This window comes from Bos indicus, chromosome 6 (genome assembly GCF_029378745.1).
Source record: "Bos indicus isolate NIAB-ARS_2022 breed Sahiwal x Tharparkar chromosome 6, NIAB-ARS_B.indTharparkar_mat_pri_1.0, whole genome shotgun sequence".
Lineage (NCBI taxonomy): Eukaryota > Metazoa > Chordata > Mammalia > Artiodactyla > Bovidae > Bos > Bos indicus.
The window spans coordinates 17263741-17286797 of NC_091765.1; the positions used below are offsets into that span (position 1 = coordinate 17263741).

At 36.3% G+C, this 23057-nt stretch overlaps 1 protein-coding gene across 1 annotated transcript in view; it reads left to right on the forward strand.

Annotated features, from left to right (window-relative positions):
- Positions 1-23057, forward strand: part of COL25A1 (collagen type XXV alpha 1 chain) — a 516301-nt gene that overhangs the window by 460622 nt on the left and 32622 nt on the right. The window contains exons 20-29 of the mRNA XM_070791080.1: positions 185-253; positions 2840-2884; positions 4105-4182; positions 10428-10451; positions 11090-11134; positions 15337-15381; positions 17560-17640; positions 18496-18558; positions 19188-19238; positions 21815-21841. Coding sequence (XP_070647181.1) covers positions 185-253; positions 2840-2884; positions 4105-4182; positions 10428-10451; positions 11090-11134; positions 15337-15381; positions 17560-17640; positions 18496-18558; positions 19188-19238; positions 21815-21841 — 528 coding nt within the window. The remainder of the gene's footprint in view (positions 1-184; positions 254-2839; positions 2885-4104; positions 4183-10427; positions 10452-11089; positions 11135-15336; positions 15382-17559; positions 17641-18495; positions 18559-19187; positions 19239-21814; positions 21842-23057) is intronic.

The window sequence follows — 23057 nt, forward strand, 5'->3', positions numbered from 1 at the left end:
CACTGTATAGTTGTTTCGATTATTAAATGAGATAATCCATGTTGAAGTTAATACAATGCTGAGTATGTAGTAAATAAATAGTCACTTTCTACTTTCTTTGGTTTTATTCACTTCACTCATTAATCTACAGGGACCGGTTGGGGGAAGATGGGTCACCATTTACTTATTTTGTGATTTGTGACAGGGTGAACGTGGGGAGGCAGGGCCTCCTGGACGAGGGGATCGAGGGGAGCCCGGAGCCCCTGGACCAAAGGTCAGTTATTCTCACACTGGAAAACAACAGTCTCAGTTTGGAAATGTATACCACTTACTTTTAGAACATGCAACTAAAATAAAATTATTCAAGGGGTATTAAAACAGCCCAAAATCACAAATAATTCATTGAAATGCATACCAATTTGTTATTTTCTAAAAGGGGTTTTACAATTCAACTTTTCCAGTTTACTCCGTTCCATTCAGTCAACAAATTTAATAACACATCAAAATGTCAATGGGGAGGGACTGTCACACTAACACATTACCACTCAAGGCATATCAAAACCTACTGAGTCTGGTGATTAGGACTCTGCACTTTCACTGCAGAGGGCACAGGTTCAACCCCTAATCAGGGAACTAAGATCTCACAAGCTGAGCGGCCTGGCCAAAAACAAAAAAAAATCCCTGCATTTAAAAATATATATATAAAACAAAAATAAACAAGCAAACAAAAACTTACTGAGGAAAATGTGGATCCAGACCATTAGTTTCCATGGTAACTTGATGGTAAGTAACACCTTGAAAATATGAGAACTAAGGATTTATTTGACTGTTCACTTTATTCCTCTAAGCTTCCTGCAAACTGATTTTTATGGTAACACTTTATTTTAATAACCCATCCTAGAGACATGGGAAATGACTTCCTCTTTGATGAAATTTATAAGCAAACACTTTTGAGACTACTGAGAATTATCTGCAGAACTCTTCCCATCCACCAATGGGTGGTCAGACTTTAGAATTATAATGACGCGAAGGTTGGTGAAGAGCCCAGGGAGTGAACTAATGATGTGCTGATAATGCTTATGTTCAGTGTTGTAACAGTTTACATTATAGACAGCCATCTATTAAAGCAGTTAAAATAAAGTGTTTCCATTTTTCTTCATTATTCTGAGTCACTGCTAATTTCTTTTTCCTATTGTTGTCTCCCTCTATTATTTTCTCTTTTCCATCTTTATATTCTTCTATAATAGGGGAAACAAGGTGAATCAGGAACTAGAGGCCCGAAAGGGTCAAAGGTCAGTACCCGGGTAACCATTTTAACATAACATGAGGCCATCAAGAGCTGTGCTTCTCACCTTTTCCACAGGAAAGTCATGTTTTGGACTAGACTCTTTCACACACTGGCATTGCAGTAATTTCACCCTTATGATGATATCCTGGTTTGTTTCATCTTGTTTTTGTGTTCTTGTGCTTCAGACCATTCTTTAAGAGAAAATGTACTTCCTGTTTCATAAATATAGCTTATTTGGAAAAAATTAAGTACTTAGTTTACATTATGTGCAATATAATATTTTTTTATTTCCTGGCTGTCTTTGTGATAAATGTTCAACTACAGTTTGCTTTTAAGTCAGTTGACTCCCTCCATTGCATTAAAACTTCACCACCAAAGGAAATTCTCTCCTTTATCATGTTCTTATAGAACCTGCAATAATCTGTATACTATTAGCAGAATCATGTTATTTGAGATTCTATTAATGACTAGCATGGGAAATGGGGAAAACAGAAAACAGATATTAGTAATTCTGCATTCAAGCAAATTTAATTATTATGGTCCATGTTACTAGCATACTGTGGATAGAAAAAATCATAATCCTTTTTACTGCTTATCTTCACTGGTCCTTATCCAGTTTATAAGGATATGGAGAAAGATACAGAAAAATGCTTTGAATTCTGTTTAGGAAAAGGGCTCTATAAATTTTAGGCTATTTGAAAGAACTCTCAGTTCTACACAGGTTCAAATCTCTCCTCCAAATTTTCTGTTGAGATTTCCGAGACTTTCTGAAGTATTCTTAGTGATATATTTTGGAGTTTGAGGCGTAGGTGATTCCTAGTGTCTGTCCAGGGAGGGGGGTGAGGTGGCAAAAACACTATAAATGGACATTTAAAGACTTGACTTTACACTGGAAAAAAGAGAGAGAGCCAGGTTTGCCCAGCTCTTGACCTTCAACCTGGCCACCCTGGTCTAACAGGCTGCTGTCCTCTTGAGCACTTCCTAAGTAGAAAAGTTTTCCTTAGATCCTTATCATCAGAGGGAGACCCAGCTGGGGACCTTTCCCTCCTAAATCTCCCAACACTGAGCTCCCCGTTGATCTCTCTTCCTTCCTTGTCCTGATTGTCTACACTTTTTCTTCTTAGAGAACAGACAACCTATTAATTGGTTGCCTCTTTTCCCCCTTGCACCGAATCTCTTCATATAAAGGCAAGAACATGGCTCAATCTGAGAGATAAAAGCCTAACTTTGGGTGTCATAGAAGCCACTTGCTTTGCCTTTGAAGATCCCTAATAAACAAGTTACTGTATGTGTTGTCGTTTCAAGATACTCTGTCATCTGAAGGGGGAAATTTAATTCACTTCAAGGGGCATCTTAGAGAAGTGTTTGCCATGTTAGGAGTTATTGTATTTCAAGTTGCTATTTTACATTTCAAAAGTTCATATTAAAGGTGCCACTGAATGATAGTAAATCCTTGGATTTAAATCCTTGGATTAAATACTTGGATATCAAATCCTTGGATTTGAGATATTTGGGGACTCTTGGCCTCACTACTAACTAACTAGGTTCTTTTTCTCTTTTTACCGGGGAAAGGGCGATCGTGGAGACAAGGGGGACTCTGGAGCCCTGGGACCAAGGGTGAGTGTGTCTCGTCTACAGCTTTGGCCTCCAACGAGCCTAGATTTGAAGTATGTGTCTATGTGGCTTTTCACAAGGCACTTGGATTAATCATACCCAATAATAGCACAGGAGGTAGACCACTGTGATTATTCCTGCTACCACTCCCTTTCTTCCTATTTTTTAGTGTAGTCACTGGGAGCACTGAGTCTGTAAATTTGGACACATAAGATAGGCTTCACAAGAAGAAGTGAAGAACTCTGCTTTCCCTCTGCTAAATGAGCAGTCGCAAACCCACAGCTATCTAACAGTAGAACTTTCCACTTTTCAAGTAACTCAATTGTAAAGAAAGAAATAGTCTAAATTTTCAGAACCTTTTTAAAACACAGAGAATTAGGACGTAACTAATGGAAATTCAGTGGCAGAGCTACTGAGTAGGGTAGACGTCTTAAAAATATTTGTTCCCTCCATATATATATATATATATTCAAATATATATATGCATGCATATTTATTCCCTGTTTGATTCAATTTTAATGGAGTTCTATTCCTGTTGGAAAAGCAAGCATTTCCTGTAGTTCTATCTTCTTAAAGAATGTTCTATCTTCTTAAAGAATGAGGAAGCAGTCTTTGTGGTATGGATGTGGAGAAAGATGTCAGGGGTTGCTTTAATAAATATGGATAAAGCCAGCAAGATTTTGTCAGTCAAATCAGATTAGCCTACAAATAATAATTTTCAGGGAGCAGTTTTTGATATTGAATCTTTTTTCTTTTTTATCTGAATTAATATCTTTAACATACCACAGGCAGGAAGTTGGAAGTAGTTTGCCTGCTTTGAAATAAGGACAAACTTTGAACATGGTTTATTTATTTTAACATGGATTTGGGCCTCAGTCGAGAATTGATGGTCAGAGAGAGTGTGCGTGCTGCTCTTTCTGTTTCTGCCACCGTCCCTTCTCCATCCTAGCCTAATGTTCTCTTGGTTTAGGTCAGAGAGAGCGTGCGTGTTGCTCTTTCTGTTTCTGCCACCGTCCCTTCTCCATCCTAGCCTAATGTTCTCTTGGTTTAGGTCAGAGAGAGCGTGCGTGTTGCTCTTTCTGTTTCTGCCACCGTCCCTTCTCCATCCTAGCCTAATGTTCTCTTGGTTTAGGTCAGAGAGAGCGTGCGTGTTGCTCTTTCTGTTTCTGCCACCGTCCCTTCTCCATCCTAGCCTAATGTTCTCTTGGTTTATTTTTCCATAGGGTCCACCTGGTCAAAAGGGAGATGCAGGAGCCACCGAGATCATAGACTACAATGGCAACCTCCACGAAGCCTTGCAGGCAAGTGACTGCTCCCCATCCTGACACAGACAGGGACCCCGCTGAGACCTGGAGTGTGTGGAAATATCACCTTCCACCCGCCTCAGCTCTCAGAGGGCTCTACCTCTCAAAGCACACCTTTTCCCTCATCTTTTGAACCCAGCTTCTTCTCCCTGGCCCAGTTTACCCTCTTTATTTCCTAGTGTTTTTCAATCCTTCCTTTTATTTTCCTTCTTCCTCCAGATATATTTAGCTTTATCTGGTTTAACGTATATTGGTTTTGCAAATCTTCGTCTCCTTTCTTGAAAAGTGAACTTAACAAAACCATTAAGAGCCCTGTGGCTCTGGAGTTGGAGCTGCCTGGGTTCAGATCTCTTGCTTACTAAGTGCATGAGCTAGAGCAAGTTATTTAGTTCTCTGTGAAATGAGGACAATAATAGCATCTGCCTCAAAGCATAAATAGGGCTGTTGTGAGAAGTACATGGCTAAATACTTGGAAACGTGCCTGGCACATGAGGCCTCTATCATTGCTTCTTAATACTGCTACTGTTCAATTCTTTTTCTTCCATCAAGTAAAAACACATAGAGGGTAGTCAAGAGGGTTACTATCAAAATAGTGATAACCCCAATCTACTCAAAACCCTCAGTGACCCCCTTGCCTACTCTATCAAGTCTAAGCATCTCTATCTGATGTTTAAGCCCCATAACCCTGTCTTTTCTATACAGATTTTTTTATTTCTCCACAACATAGTTATCATATCTATAAAAATTGCTCCTTTTTTTCCTGGTTCATCTTTTCCTTTCATTCATCTCTAAATCCTCTTCAACAGTTCACTTGCCACCCAGACAAGTTCCTCCTCTGAATCCTTTTAAATATTAGCAGTCAGGACCAAGTAGTTTAACATTTAATTATTCTCCCAAATCCCCTGATTTACTTTAGTCTTGCCTCTTACCAAATTGTAAATTACTTGTTGACAGAAAACTTGTTGTATGGTTATTTTGACTCCTGCAATGTGTCCAACCCAGGTCTGGGAATGTAAATATTAAATAAAGTTATTGGTTGTATTAGTGATTACACTTAGTTCATATGCACAATCCATTTCTCTGCTCGAAAGTCAAATTAGTTGTTTTAAATGTTTTTCCATTTTGTACTTGCTTGAATTTTTTCCCTCTATATGATTTCACTAGCATTACCAAATTATGGTAGATCTACAACACTTCTATGGATCCTTTGTTACAACTGTCATTTTTAACTAATAAAGCATTTATTACATAGTTTTTACAGAATCTATCTTCAGCTTAGCCTATTTTTCATTCTTTTTCTTCTTCTGGTAAAGCACAAAGAAAAGCATGCTTACTGCTTGGAGAAACATCCCTTGGGCAGTGTGTTCAGTCAACAGCTTGCATGAGTGTTCCTCAGCACAAGTGGATTAGATTCAAGCAGTAGATTCTGGGCTCCTGTCAAGTTCTAGAACATGCTTTCTAAATTCTCCCCTGTTCCCCAGAAGTTGCTGTCTGCATGTATAAAGAAAGAAAAGAACAGGAAGTTTTGGTTACCTACTATGTTGTCAGAGTTCTTACTTATAAAATGTAGGGACACATTTTCAACTTTGTGAACAATATTGTCAATTTCCCTTGAACTGCTTCCAGTGGCACCGTGATTCTTTTAACTGCCTTTAAGAGGTATCCATTCTCTTATCTTTCAAGATATACTCCAATATTTTTGGCCATGGCCATTTTATGGAAAAATTGTGGAAGAGTTTTAAAGCCTTTACATGAACAAGAGCTTGGCATGAAGCAAACTACCCTTAGTCTAAAACCAAAATCTGCTTTGATTTCTCCTCTATTATTAACTAGGTGTGTCCCTTTGGGGAAATCACAAAATGTCTATATTTTATTGATCTGATCGTTAAATGAGAATGTTTCTAAATGGATCTTTTCTAAGATCCATAAAATCTAATATTATGCTTAGAGTTTTTTTTAGGAGCTGAATATTCTTTGTTGATGTGCCTGAATACACTGTACTTTTTAAAAAAATCTAACACCTACATCTTGATATGAAACAAGAAATGTGCACTCACTTTCTTTTTTTACCTTCAGTTCTATTTGACTATAAACCAGTCACTATCCATCACAACCAACTAGTTCATGTTTATGTCTCAATCTTCACTCAGTCAGTTCAGTCTCTCAGTTGTGTCTGACTCTGTCACCCCACGGACTGCAGCACACCAGGCTTTCCTGTCCATCACCAATTCCTGGAGCTTTCTCAAACTCATGATCATCAAGTTGGTGATGCCATCCAACCCTCTCATCCTCTGTCGCCCCATTCTCCTCCTGCCTTCAATCTTGCCCAGCACCAGGGTCTTTTCCAATGAGTCAGTTCTTCACACCAGGTGGCCAAAGTATTGGAGCTTCAGCTTCAGCATCAGTCCTTCCAATGAACTTTCAAGACTGATTTCGTTTAGTTTTAACTGGTTTGATCTCCTTGCAGTGCAAGGGACTCTAAAGAGTCTTCCCCAATACCACAGTTCAAAAGCATCAATTCTTTAGCACTCAGCCTTCTTTATGGTCCAACTTTCTCATCCATACATAACTACTGGAAAAACCATAGCTTTGACTATATGGACCTTTGTTGGCAAAATAATGTCTGCTTTTTAATATACTGTCTAGGTTGGTCTCAACCTTAAGATTTATTATTCTTATGGAGTTATTTAGGCAACTAAGCATTGTGCTTGTAAATAACTTATTGTTATTTTTTCACTTCAAAACTATGTCTTTGTTTTCCCAATATAGTACTCTAGCAGATTGAGTACTTAATAAATAAATTAAATAGCCATTAGATTGAGAGGAAGTAATAGACACTTGTTCTTCTAGTTCTCTAACCAGTGATGGATAGTCACAGTTTTGCAAATTCTATGTCACTATCGCCTCCTCTTTAAAAAAAGGCCTGCAAAAAAAAAAAAAAATCTAGAGTAATTAGATAAATAAGAGCATATTATAGTTATAAAATATCACCCTAGAAATATAAAATTTTAATGTTGCCTCTATTGAAAATTGTTACAGGCATACCTCCTTTTATTGTGCTTCACTTTATTGCACTTTGAAGATACTGCTTTTTTTTTTTTTACAAATTGAACGTTTATGGCAACTCTGTGCCAAGCAAGTCTATTGGCTCCATTTTTCCAACAGGATTTACTCACTACATGTTTTTCTGCCACATTTTGGTAATTCTCACAATATTGCAAATTTGTTGATTTTGATTTTATTTGTTATGGTGATCTGCTATTGTTTTTCCTCGCCCTGCTACGTGGCTTGCAGGATCTTAGTTCCCTGACCGGATCAAACCCCAGCCCACTGGACCACCAGGGAATTCCTTGTGATCCGTGATCTTTGATGTTACGGTTGCAAAAAGATTAAGACTCTCTGAAAGTTCAGATGATAGTTAGCATTTTTTAGTGTTAAAGTATTTTTATTGAAGTATAATTAATGTACAATATTACATATGTTACAGGTAAACAATACACTGATTTTTCATTTTTAAAGGTTATGGTTATTATAAAATATTGGCCATGGTACAATATATCCTTGAGCTATAAAGTATTTTTCAATTAGGGTATGTACATTGTTCTTTAGACATAATGCTATTGCACACTTAATAGGCCGCATTACAGTTTAAACATAACTTTACTTACACTGGGAAATCAAAAATTTGTATGACTTGCTTTATTGCAATATTCACTTTATTTCAGTGGTGTGAAACCCTAACCTGCAATATCTCCAAGGTATGCCTATATTTACATGGACATTTGTCATAAGTCATTTATTTTTTTTTTAAGGTGGTTATGTTTCCACAATTAGCAGCAAAACCTTTTCATTTAAAAGCTCTTAAAAGCTCTAACTGAAGCTTTTAAAATTTCTCAACACCATATAAACTAAACCTGTTCTCTAGGGTAAATCAGAGGTGATTTTAAGCTTGCTTCATTATAAGCCATGAAAGAAAATAACCTTTAATCTTAAAGCGATTCACATTAGCATCTAAGAGAATAAATTACCGAGCATCCTTCTAGCCGTCAACCAATTTACAGCTTTTCTATCTCATGCCTTCCATTTCACATCGCAACTCAGTAGAGAATGACATGGCTTTCTCCATCACTACCCAAAATTCTGGTTTTCAAATCATTACTGAAGTTCAGCAGAGAACCCTGCTGAGTTTATGTTGTGTTAACTTAGAGGAACCACATACAAGAAATCCAAAGTGAGCCAACATATTTGCGAAGTCCCTGAGTGTCTACACACTGGTTCTTCAGGATGGCAGTAACATTATGGTTTTGAGAAGTTGGCTTAGTTTTCTGTCATTTATTCTTCTGTTGACTGTGTGGAAACTACCCTGTATAATTTTTAGGTCTCACAAATATAGTTATTTAACAAAGTCATTTAAGCCCCATCTGTTCAATAGTTGAGGTTCCAATAATAATATTCTTTTATTTATGCAATTCATTATAAAACATGTTGTTATCCCTAAATTAAAAGAAAAAGACAAACTAGTTTTGCATTTAGGTGGAAAATGAAACATGTATGGCACAGATTGGAAAACTTCGGAGAGTTCAAATTTTAAACTACTCCCCTTTCTAAGCTTTTCTGGATTTGCTTTCTAGTTAAAAAAAAGAATTTTTAGTTGGAAGGCTATGGCAAGGAAATTATTTCTGCTCAGTAATTTTCTAATAGCCTTTTAAAAATGACTCATCTATATACGGGAGCTAAGAAGTAGCTTTCTCATAACCATAAATTCAACTCTTGGCCTAGGTAAATCCTTTAAGTATAAAATAAGTGGTGTCTTATGTTAACATATATATGATGGTATAAAAATCTGGACCTTGATTTTTTTTATAACTTTGCCCCCAGTTTGTGGCCATTTTGCCCTTTACCTTAGAAGCAAACCTTACTGGGTTGTTTTTTCCTACCCTGTTCTCTCTGAAGCTGTAAGGACTATGACTGATTTTACCATAGAATACAAACTTGCACCATCTCTACGTGTGCATAAATACATTGTTTCTAAGATATGATGACACTATATCACTAAAAACTCAAGTGTCTGAACTGAGATAGATAGATAATGTTAAAATTATTTTTTACAACACAATAAAAACAGCACCTTGAATTAGATAATGGAATGGAGTAGTGCTTGGTGATGGACAGGGAGGCCTGGCGTGCTGCAGTCCATGGGGTCACAAAGAGTCAGACAGAACTGAGCAACTGAGTGACTGAACTGAACTGAACTGATGGAGTAGTGGAAGACAAAGGGATGGAGTTAAACTGATATTCACAAGGTCACACGTAACTGGACAGTGTTTTTTTCTAGGACCAGAGCTCCTAATAGAAAATGTTCTCCCCTCTAAAATCCCATAAAGTGGCACAGACCTTCAGCGGGCAATAAGCCTGATCACTGTCCATGCTCCGCAACAAGAGAAGCCACCGCAACGAGAAGCCACCACTAGCGTGTAGCCCCAGGTTGCTGCAACTAGAGAAAGCCTGTGCACCGCAGTGAAGACCAAGCTCAGTCAAAAATAAATAATTTTTAAGAAAAAAAGCTTTTTTAAATCAGCAAAAAAAGAAAAGTGGTGCAGAAAAGAAAAGAAAAAAGTGCCTTACAGAAGTTTTTGTATAACACTTGGACTAGAAAATCTTAATACAAAAACATTTCATGGATTAGGGATTGGCTGTTCTAGAGATTCACACTTTGAGAGAATATATTTTGATACAGTATTCAAGCCCTTTAAGAAACAAGGTGAATCCCATGTCAGTTCCTATCTTAGTCTTGTCACACACACACACTTAAGCTAATTATAATACAACAAACAAGATACAAACTAAAAGACAAAAGCATAACTTACACAGTTAGATATTTCATTTTCTCTAATCAAGGTACTCTAGAAATAGAGCTTTTATGAATAGCAGAGTTTCTTAGCTCACAGTTATGCTGACAAACCACAGGGGCATACTATTTTACTTCATAATTTAAGTCAAGTGAATTACAATTTTGACGTTTTCTTTCTCCTTTATCCATAGGGTTTTAAATAAAATTCTAAAAATAATTTGTAAAAAGAATCTTTACAATCTATGGTATTTGTTCAAAAATAGGATGATATATTCTGTTTCTTGTCAGTTCTTACCAAAACATAATCCAAAAGTTGATTATTTCAGAAATGTATTACTGTACTTTGGCACACAATTAGGTAACTGTCTTTATCAATACATTTTCTCAACAGAGGATTACCACCTTAACAGTCACGGTAACTCCTATTGCATGATTTCTGTGGTTTGTGACTTTGTATTCAGTGTTGATGCATGCCGGTCATAATGGTACTAATGTAACCATTGTTTTTATCTGATAGTTAATATATCTTCTTATGTCAATAACCTTTTACAACATTTGCCCCAGTTGAATCACTTTGTCTGCTTAGTTAAAAAAAAAAAAAAGTCAAGAAAAAATTTATTGCTATTTTTCTTAAAAGTCTTTGGCCTTATCTCAGTAATACAGCTTTGTTCTTTAGTGTTCGGGAAATTAAAGTGTTTGTGGCGGGTGGGAGAAGTGTTTCTAGAAACAGAGGAAATATTAGGAAGTTAATTCAACCCTGAAAGATGAATGTAGAACAGGGCAGCAATGATTTTACATTGTCTTACAAATCAACTTGAGAGCATTATTTTAACCCAAATATGGTGGGGTGTTTTTTGTTTTTTTTTTTTGCATATATTTAGGTAGTTTTTATAATTTTGTAACCAGTGAAATGTTTCCTCTTTGCAAATCAATATTGGAGAATATTTGATTATGATAGAAATTAGGGAAGTGTATAGTGTGCTTATTATTTAAAGCATATATTTTAATACAGATAGTTGCTATCTTTTAAAACTTTGTCTTTTCTGGATTTAGGGTCCCCCTGGACCACCTGGACCTCAAGGACTACAAGGGCCAAAGGTTATTCTTTGTTTTATTTGTTTCCATTTACTACATATGGTGCAGAGAATCCATATTAAATATATGTGTCTTTGAAAATCAGTCTTATGAAATCCTGGAAGAGCTGAGATCAGCAATATTGCTTAAGAGAGCTGAAAATAGAAACTGAGTTCTGGACTGAAGGAAGAGGAATCAGAAAAAAGTAAAAATTAGGAAGGAAGTGAAAGAAATAGAAATGGCATTAAGTTTAGAGGGAGAACACTCAGAAAAACAGAGTATTCAACAAAGGAGAAATACGTTTTACAGAAATGGTAAGTGTAAAGAAACGCCTAATGTGGTATATGGAAAAAAGGCAAACGTTTAAATCAAGAAGGATTAAAGGAAGATTTGCTCTGACATTAAAAAAGATCCTTATCTTCAATGCCTTTGTAAAAAAGAATGAGAAAAGCTTCAGCATGACACATTCACAAATGATAATTTTAAAAACAATTTTCAGTCATGTTGACAACACATACTGTATATACATTTAATTGTTCTGCCATTTAAACTTCATCTAATAAAACATACCTGGAGAAGGCAATGGCACCCCACTCCAGTCCTCTTGCCTGGAAAATCCCATACCACCTATAAACAGAAGGAATAAAATTACTTGATTATATCAAAAATTTATTGGTAGCATTAACTTTTTCTCTGCAAACTAAAGCTTATTCAGCCATGCTCAATCAGTTAACACATGGCCAGCAATTCTGTCTTTTCAGGACTGAACTACATATGTTGAAATATGACTTTTGTCATTGGGTTTTTTGTAGATGATTCAAGTGGTGTCAAAATCCATCTTTTATTTATGCCTCTTAAGGCAGTTTATTTGCAAAATCTATCACACTCACACGCAAATGCACACATCAGTTTTTGTACTTTTCCGTTTCAAGATACTTAAAAACAGAAAACTAGCACATAGAAACAATTATTTTTTCTATTAGAAAAAGGAATACAGAGTAAAATATTACTAAGGTCCTTGGCTATGTGAGATATATTTAAAACATAGACTCTAATTTCAAACAGATTTCATGTATAACATTAATGTAAGTTTGGGGATTTTTTACTTTTTATTTCTCCACCACATTCTGGTCCCTAAGAGATATAACACAAAAAAATGCTCCAATAATATACAGCCTATATTCCCGGTAAACAAGTTGACCTGGATCCCTTTTCTTTATTTTTTTTTCTAGATTTGAATATTTAATATAATTCACTAAATTTACAAAAATAAATTAAACTTTCAGATTTAATTACACAATTTATTTAAAATATTGATAGTATAGTTTGTAATTTTTGTAATATAGGTTGTTTCAGTTATTTTAGAGACAAGAAACATTTTTTTAAAGAAATAGAACTTAAATAATATGTGCATCTAGAGGTTCCTTGAAGAGATGGTGACAATCATGACATACAGAGTGGTTTATGTCATTAAATTAAAATAGTCTATCTCTTCTTTGATAAAATAAATTCATGATCTGCAATCCCATTGCAGTATTTGATATGGTATGCGAAAGTCATTGGGTCCCTGTTCTTTAATATCTTGGTGAGCTAGACTAGAAAATCTAAAAGAAAATCTGCAGATTCCTTTTTTCTCTGTGTAGAGTCAACCAAGGTCAGAGTTCCTTGCTTTATCCCCTCACTTGACTAAGTCTCCAGAAGCAAAATTGTCCTCAATGCTAAATATGTGCCTTATTCTGTACAAACTTCAAAAAACTTGAGACTTGACTCTTCTTTGTAGCTCAGAGGCCTGCAGAAGCCCAAAAGGACTTGACCCAAAAGAGGCAAGAAGGACTACCTAGCCAAGAAATCTATGTTGTTAAAACCTACATCCCCTGTTTTTTATAATTCAACTGCTATTCATTTAGTAATCATATCAATCAATAATTAATTGGTGGACCTCTATTCCATGATAAGTACTATTACCTAGTAAAGATAGGAGGATATAATAAAGGGTTTCATCAAGGAGCTGTCAGTTCAAGGATGGAGAAAGGAAGGTAAAGGCAGTTATTAGTACATAGAGTAAGTGCATTGGGTAAGAAGCATATAGGAAGTGTGCTCTCTGCCTTGGGGTCAAGATTGACTTGGAACTGAAAGTGAAAGCAACAGAAATTGGCCAAATGAATGTCTAGACAAGTAGGGTGGGGACAGGGTTAGTCATCCTCCTTTACCTCTTACCTGTTAGCCTTCCCACCTTGCTGGTACGCTGGCCCACCTCATACACTGACAATGATCTTGTAATTGGGATCCTGGGTTAGCTGATACAGTCTTTGATGCTTTCCATGAGCTCCCCTTGATAAAGCTGGGATAATTGGAGTGAGATGTGCCTATGAACTGGAGTCAGCAAATGCAGTGTGAGTCAAATATAAAACTCATTCCTGCTCAGGACTCAGAGCCTCAGACTGAATGTGAACCAAGTCAATTAGTATTTCTCCTTTCTTTATCAAACCAGGACTGTTTGACTTCTTATATATCAAATGTGCAAGCTAAGTTGCTTCAGTAGCGTCTGACTCTTTGCAACCCAGTGGACTGTGGCCCTCCAGGTTCCTCTGTTCATGGGATTCTCCAGGCAAGAATACTGGAGTTGAAGAAAAAAATACAAAAAAGAAAATAAAATAACAAAAAAATGAAAAAAAAAGAAAAAAAAAAACGAAAAAAAAAGAATACTGGGGTGGGTTGCCATGCTCTCCTCCAGGGGATCTTCCCAACGCAGGGGTCGAACCCCCATGTCGTATGTCTCCTGCATTGGCAGGTGGGTTCTTTATCACTAGCTCCACCTAGGAAGCCCTATACAAATAACTCTTTACAAACTACATTTGGTGGGTGAAGGATAAATAATTCATGAACTGTATTTTTGTTTTAAACATTTGTGAGTCACAGTTTGGAAGGAAAAACGTAGCAACCATTATCCAACCCAGAGTGCTGACAGATATTCAGATTGCATGAGACTAGGGCTTAACCAGTTGCAGCCAACCTCAGCAGACTTGTTTGTGGCAAAATAAACTTTGCCACTACCACAAAGAGCAGGAAATCTAGAATTTAAAGGAAGAAAAAAGTGTTTTTCTTTTTTTCATTTGTTTGTCATGCCTTCCTTTAACATTTGGAAGGATCAAATTTCACACTATGACCAAACAGCTCTTAAAGTTTTTACCAGGGAAAGAAGCTCCAACCATTTCATATTGTGGTTTATATTGTGGTTTATAACATCACCAAACAAGGCTTTCTAGAAAAACAGCCTCAAGTCAGCTTCCTTGGAAATCTGTCTGTAAGGCAAACCATTCACTCACTCCAAAGAACTCGTTTTACAAAGTTTCCATGATGTGGAAATCAGAGATATTTATAATGGGATCTACCTAAATGACCCATTGATATAATATCTTATCTTTCAAAGAATTTGCTTGTTCAGTACATTTCTGACTGAAAGGTGACTGGACATTTGTTGTTTGAATAAATCTCCAGCATGTTGTTTAAATTTGTTTTTAATGGAACATCTTCAGTTAAGAAAAATAAATCCATGTATTTGAGGTTTGTCAAGGGTTCTAATAAATCATAATATGAATAGTAACTTTAGTTCATTCCTAGCATAGTATAGGAAATTGAATTGATCTCAAAGTAATTTTCTGTGGATTAAGATATTATCTGATTTATGATATCCTTCAGTGAGGCTTATCTGGAAATAGCACATTCACAATCATTATGAATTTGTATTCACTGTTCAAACAATGCCAGGTGAAATATTATAAATGTATGTGGCTTTGCATGTTATTTTTTCTTAAGTTAACTGCTATGGTTTTGCTCTTTTCTCAAATTTGAAAATAAGAGACATCATGCAGATTTTTTAAGGAGAAAAAAATTAATTGAGGCATATAGGTTGTTGCTATAGGATATGCTCTGCCATCAAATGATAGCAATTTTTTTAGCCTGAATCTCATATGAGGGGATAAAATTTTTAAAAATGCTAGATCTTATTTAGCTACAGACAAATATTATTATGCATAATATTCAAAAAATGTTATTTCACTTTGTGTAATGATGCAGTATGATGTAATAACATATTCAAGTTAGGATGCATTTGCTGGAAAGTTAAATTGTACTGTTACCAGCTAGCATCATTTTTTGCATCATTTTTAGTGTAGTATGCTACCAATAATAAAGAAGAAGCTAGCCATTAATTTTTGTCTTAACAGGGAGAGCCAGGATCTCCAGGAGTCCCAGGAGTTGATGGAGAGCAGGTAATTTTCAAAGCTTTACACTGTCATTTAAAGCATTTATTATATATATATATAATATAAAGCATTTAAACCTTTTATTATAGGTTTGAAGACATTGTTGATATATAATATTCTCTTTTTTTACCTTCTGTTCTAGAGACGACATTAACTTTAAAAAGCAATTAGTTTTAACTGGACATTGCTTTTCTTTGTAGAAACATGCAAGTTATATGATACCTTAGATTTGTCTTAATAACTCTGATCAATCTACCAATGACATATGAATTTTTATTAGACTTGTAAGATCATTACCAATTTAGTAAGAATTATCTAATTCTTATTAGTGAATACAAATTAATTTAAGATTTAAATCTGTGACTGTAGTTTCTACAAAATTAGATGTTGCTTACACATGTTATTTTGATATTGTTTTATTTTCCCAAATAAAGATTACACCAAATTTTCTAGATCATTAGAAGAGACAGAAACAAGCAGGACACTTGTAGTTTTGTAGAATATGACAGTATGTCTGAGGGTTTCCCCCTAACACAGAGATTGGCAAACATTTTTGATGAAGGACCAGGGAGTAAATGTTTTAGGCTTTACAGACCATATACATTCTCTATCAAATTTTTAAATTTTATTTTAAACATTCAGCCTGTACAAAAACAATTTCTGAGCTGAATTTGGCCCTATGCCATGGTTTGCTCACCCCTGAAAGAAATGAATCTGACAAGGCAAATGTGGACAATATTCAATATTTAGAGAGTCTAAGCACAAGAATTAGTTTCAAGATATCTGATGTTTTCTGGGCTTCCATAATTTACTCAAGAAATGACTAAAATCAAGAAGATCATAAGAAATCAAGGACATTATTTATACAGCTTGTGGAATAAACTCCTCAGAAGATTGTATTAGATAAGTAAATTAAGAGAAGAGTTATTTTAATATGAGTTGTATATTGAAATCATATAATGTCACACTAAATTAACATGTGGTAGCTAAAAAAAGACTTTAGATGATCCACTGTATCCATCGGAGATCACATTAGCATTTAAAAACCCAGTGGTTTTTCCCCAGTTAATCATTATAAATAATTTGATATATATTATGATATACTACACAGACATCCCTACACATACAATAGCTGAATTTTTTTCTACAGGCTTTACAAAATCTTCTATACTAGGTCCATTGGGTTGGCTATCCTGCTGCTATTACTAGATTCCTAAAATCAACCAGCTTTAAGATCCATCTATCTATTTAGGTACCCACCCGTCCTCCTAATAGATGACTCTGAAGTAGGTGCTATGAAATAGGTATAAGTAACAAGAAAAGAACCTTCCTATCCTTAAGTAGTTTTTAGTACAGAAAAGTTGGACAGGTTATTGCAACCAGGAAGCCCTATAATCATAACTGAAATAGCTATGATCATCTCTGCTGAAGAGTGGGCCATCTGGTCATAGTGCAGTAAGCCTCCTTGGATAAAAATGCTTAATGATGTACATTAATTTCAGTCTTAGTATTGAAAAATTCCTATGTTTGCCTTCAGAATCCACATATATCTATTTCCTCACTGTAAAACAAGAATAAAAATCACATCCTGGATCACCTCAGAGAGATGTCATGAGAACAAAATAAGAATACAAAGTGGAAGTATTTCTAAGCATTAATTGAACATGAGTGTGTAATGAGTGATCTCCCAGTCTGTAGACTGAACCATTGAAAGCTGGTGACCGGAACTTCTGCCTACAGTTAAGGAAGGATAGGGGATGTATAATGAATGGAGACGGGAGAAACTCATTTGTACCTTTCTTACTATAACACTAGGTCCTGGTTCAAAATGTGTACTGTTCTGTTATGCGTTAAGTCCATTAAGTTGTTTTCAGGACTGATGACATAGAAGTAGCTACCAGGTGAAAATGTGGAATCAGAAGAAATGACGTCAACACTTATGCTTATGCTTTTCATACTTAAATGGCCTAAGCAGTAGAATTTAATCTCTTCCATTACAAGGGGAAATTGTAGTGATTAATGTAGAAGGTTGCTGTAAGAGATAACTCTACCTAAAAATGAAAATCAGAATCATCTCAGCATAGGGTCCATTTGTTGACAAAATTGATCTGGAATTCCATTTTCCCTACTATGTAACCATCAATGGTCAGTATGATTCTTAAGTGCAAACCGTGTCGTTTGTAGGGACTCAAAGGCTCAAAGGGAGACATGGGGGACCCAGGTATGCCAGGTGAAAAAGGAGGAATTGGACTTCCTGGACTACCGGTATGTTTATACTCTTAAAGATGTGTTCATATTGAGATAAATCAAATAATCAGAAAATAGTTGTATTATTAGCTGCAGTCTCATCCAATGATTTATATAATGTTTTTATTTTTAATATTTGAGGTATTTTTGGTTAATTACTACAACTAATTAACTAAGGCAATGGAAGAAGTTTTAAAGCATCTAACCAAATGAATTACAAAATAAACCTTTATGTTTTCTTGATTTTCACTAGAAGATAGTAAAATAAATAGAGTTGGTCATTAACATAAGGTGTAACCAATCATTTTTAAATAAATCATAATTTTAAAACCAAAAAGTACAGAATAATTAAAAACAAATTACAATAGAAAGTGTTCTCTTTATGTGTGCAGTATTATGGGGTGATGTTTTTATGGTTTTCCCCATAATATTTGCTGAGGATTTGGAGATGTAAATGTAGAAAAATACAGGAAAAAAATATAGAAAACCTCACTGCCCTAGATCATTTTTTAAAACAAGGAAATGCATAAATGTCAGTGAAAACTAAAAGACTGCTATTTAAAGTCAGCACCACCATTAAAATATGTTATAATAGGACATATTTAGCAATGTAAAATTTAACCCATCAAGCATAACTTAGTTTTTATTTACCTTATAGTTTATTTCAGAAATCATCCACAATCCTAGGGATTTGAGGAAGTTTGCTGCTTAGCTTAGAAACTAAAATACAAGAAGATAAATCCTTGTCTTACATATCATGTTGCATGATATTATAACAATTTCAAGAGGATGATGGATTTGGGGAGAAAATTCAGCTGTTCCTTATACTTTGCAAGTAACTTGACCGGCTCCACTCTTAATGGTTATTTGTAGGGTGCCAATGGAATGAAAGGAGAAAAAGGAGACTCGGGATTGCCAGGTCCACAGGGCCCTTCCGTAAGTCCGTGGTGGTTCAACGTTCATGGTTCCCGAAAAACCCTGAAATGGACCAGTTATTTACCAACTTCAACCCATGCCAGATGGCTTATCAACAGTAGAAAGACCATGATCCTCTTGGTCTGTCAAGCTATACAAGAAATATCTGTCAGCCTTGTACAGGGAGAGACAAAAGTGTCTCAGAGGTCTGAGTTTGAAGCAATTTTTCAGAGGACTATCTAATCCTGAGGAGAAAATCAGTGGTTTTCCCACGATGCTTGTGGGTCGAGCTCTGTGCACATAGAACCTACGTTTTTTTCTTGTTTTTTCTCTCCAGAGCTTAGTGAAATATTTGAAAGTTTGAACATGGTTGTAGCATTATAGCATTTCTTGGTAATCAGTTGCTTCCTTTTCTTTTAATGTGCTTTTGATTTATTCTGGCTTTTGTAAAACAATTGTATTTTTTTTTAAGTTTGTTTTTTTTTCTCACAAAGGAATTTCCAAATGTACAGAATCAAGCACATTACTTCTTCCAGTATCCTTCCTCTGCAACCATTAATGGCCTGAGCAGAGCCCTAGCTTGAGACTCAAGCCTAACTGCCTTATCTAAATGAAGTGACCAAATCTATATTTATTTTCCTGACATGCAGGTCATAGGCCCACCAGGCCCACCAGGTCCCCACGGCCCACCAGGCCCCATGGTAAGTTTCCCTTCTCTCCAAAATGGAATCATTTGTTTAAGAGCATACCTCCAGAGAAAGCATGAACTCATCCCTCAAAACAGCCAGCTTGTATCTGGTACTTCCCAGGTGGAAAATAGGAGGTGTTGTTCTGATTTTACCGTGTTGTCTTTCACTGTCCCAACCATATCTGTTGGAAAGCAGTAGGGGAGTTTTGCGATAGGAAATTTGAAGAAATAGGTTCAGCAAGTTCTACTGTACCCTCTCTGGTGACTAACACCACACAGAATCTGCAGTGTGGGAGACCCCCATTCGATCCCTGGAACAGGAAGATCCCCTGGAGAAGGGAAGGGCAACCCACTCCAGTATTCTTGCCTGGAGAATTACATGGACAGAAGATCCTGGCAGCTATAGTCTATAGGGTCGCAAAGAATTGGACACGACAGACCAACTAACCCTTCACTTTCGCATAGTATGAACACTGAAAAATCATTTTAACCAATCACTGTTCTAGGCCATTAATACCGTAACAAGTTTAATATTTATAGCTATTAATGAATGTTTTTAACAAACTTTGGTGGGAGAGAGAGGTCTGAACCCTACATGACTTTTGAGACTTTAGTTCCCTGACCAAGGACTGAAGCTGGGTCCTTGATAGTGAGAGCTCAGAGTCCCGACCACTGGACCACCAGGGAATTCCATGTTTCTGACGACAGAGGATGAGATGGCTGGATGGCATCACTGACTCGATGGACGTGAGTCTGAGTGAACTCCTGGAGTTGGTGATGGACGGGGAGGCCTGGAGTGCTGCGATTCATGGGGTCGCAAAGAGTCAGACATGACTGAGCAACTGAACTGAACTGAACTGAACTGAACCAACTTTGAGGGTTGTGACCCTTTAATGAAACATTCAATGAGAACATTTATAAAACAGTATGAAAACAGAAGCTCACTTCTACACATGATATGTTAATATATTGTTGGATCTTTTTCTTTTCCCTTTTTACGTGCTTTGGCAAATACAGTGTTCACTGCAGATATCTTTCAGTGACCAGTGGAGAAATGACTGTGTCCTCATAGAATTCATGTTCGGTGAAGAAGGTAGCCATTAAGGCAGCATAATTCTCCAAATATCTACCTAATGACTGTTGTATTAAGGCTGGAACTAGAAGGCAGAATGCTCCAAATGCTTTTGACTGGGACGGATTGGGAACAAGTCAGGCAGCCTCTTAGGTCACATTCATCTCGAAGGTGACTCAATAAACCATATGTCTTCAACCCCGGAGATTAAACAATGTGTCAGTCTCTCTTTACTCCAGTTGTGCTCCAAGAAAGAGCATCATTGGAATGGTCTAAACCACAGAGCATAGCACCAGATCCCAATCATCTACTGGGTTTCTATTTCATACCACAAAACAGTTATAATTAACCATATTTTTATAAACCTAAACGGTTCCTTAAGAATCAAGAAAATGGCATACCTTTGGCTTTTCTGTACTCCCACCACTTTGTTAGAAAATTAAATTTAAAATGCTATATCCGTTCAAATTACAAAATTAATTAGTTTAAAGGAATTTAAAACCACTTCTAAAATGAAATAATACTTGATAAGATGACCACTTCCTGAAAATGTTTATGCACAATTTATTCAAAAGGAAAATGTTATTCCAAAGTAGACATGTATAACAAATCTATCTATTGCTTGATTAAAAAAAAAAAACTTTTTCCTCTTGTACGATTTTGCTGACAAGTATTTAAATACTCCTGTCTCCAAATAGTTTATTTAAATGACTTGAAATTTAAAGCAATCCACAGTAACCTTTATTTAGTTAATTTAGCTTAGCTAATTAGTCTCTATATTTAGATTTTCCACAAAATATATGGGAAAAGCCCTGACTATGGATGTGTTATGACTTCCTTCCATTGGTCAAGAGTTATTACATTTGAGCCTTGAATAATTCATCTTTGTAAAAATAAATGCATTCTAAATACCAATGTTTAGCAGTCCTCTCTTAGAATCCTTTTCTTAGCCTTAAATTAAAGAAATGATCCAACAGGGTTCCAAACTTGACTATCAGTCTCCTCACTTTCTTCCTCCTCTAGATTTTTCAAAACCTTGAGGTTAGAGGAGTTAATAATTGAAAAGATCTCCTCTACTGATACTTAAGAGTTCCAAAAGTATTTTTGGCAAATTTCTGTCTTTTAAGGTTGACCTCTATTTCATATAAATTCATAATGTATCTCACATAGTCCACCTAGATTTTTTTTTGAATAGGAATTTGAGGAATAGAAGTAGTATGGGTTCACAAACACTTTTTTCTGGGTGTTTTTTTCCCTCCCTTGTAACCCTGGCAGATTCCCCTCTCCCTGTCAGAGATACTCAGCAGAAAGAATTGCTATTAATGTATTTCCTATTGCAGAGCTGTCCACGAGCTGGAAGGAACTTTCACTGAGTGTTAATACCCACTGGCCTGCCTCTAGCTGTAGATCAAACAAGATTCTTGTTTTACATCTCTTTTGTTACTTCATATAATAGTCACTTCTGCTGAGAAACAGTGATTCAGTTCTTAATTAAAAGCTGTGTTTTCCGTTTTCAGGGACCCCATGGGCTTCCTGGACCAAAGGTAATCCAACAAATCCCTTGTTTGTTTGATTCTATTTCATTGTTAATCATGGAGAAGCATGACAGACGCATGCCTGTCCTGTCTTACTTATTTGTCAAGTAATGTTGATAATCTTTAAGCCTTTAAGTATCCAGATGTTTAAATTTCACAAGGAATGACTTGCCACAAATTTAAGTGATATCACCTGGAGATTAATTAGTCCTCATTTTGCCTTTTTTCTTGTCACTATGTCAGTTTCTTAAGTTACTAATCACAATATTATACTCAAAATCAACATTCCAAAAGGAAAACAAAAGTGAATCTGATGAGGTTCTGAGACTAGTCCAGATGCTCTTTCTTAGTATGGTGTCTCTAGTTATATATTCAGATGGTATTGGTTGATACTTCTTATTTGTCATAATAGCAGTACTGCATCTAAATGCTTTGATTGTCCAGCATCTTAATTTTGCATTTCCCTGTAAGTCACTAGTGTATAATGAGGTAGGGCATATCAAGTGTGCTATACTGAGAAGATTACATCACATACATGTATTCTACATTTGACCTAACAAGAGAACAATGGAGGATAGCCCTTCCTTGTCAGAATTAGTGCAGGTCAAATCGTGAAGATGGATGAAGATGTGTTCTTTGCCTTCGTGTAGACCAAGAAGACACCTTGGAGGATTAATACGAGACAGACTTCTTCCAGTGAGCGTCTGGGATAAGGACCCATCTTCTAATCTCAGCTTTGTCACTGACAGGCCATGCGTCACCTTGGGCAGATTATGTCCCCTCTCTAATCCTTCCTTTACTCGAGGAGTTAACTTGCCTCAGAGTGTTGTGATGATTGGATGAGGTGTGATTACAGAACACTTAGCAGAAGGTCTGTGCAGCTGTTGATAAACACCCACTACATGTCAGCTGTTGTGGCACTCCTGTTTTGATGCTTTGTTCTGAACAGAAAAATTTAGCTAGTCCTCAAGGCTGCTTGGGGGCTTCACTCGTGGCTCCAATGGTAAAGAATCTGCCTGCGATGCTGGAGACCTGGATTCAATCCCTGAGTCGGGAAGATCCCCTGGAGAAGAGAATGGCAACCCACTCCAGTATTCTTGCCTGGAGAATCCTGTGGACAGAGGAGCCTGGCAGGCTATAGTCCATAGGGCCACAAAGAGTTGGACATGATTGAAGCGATTTAGCATGCATGCATGCATGCGAGGCTGTTGAAAGAAGATTCACG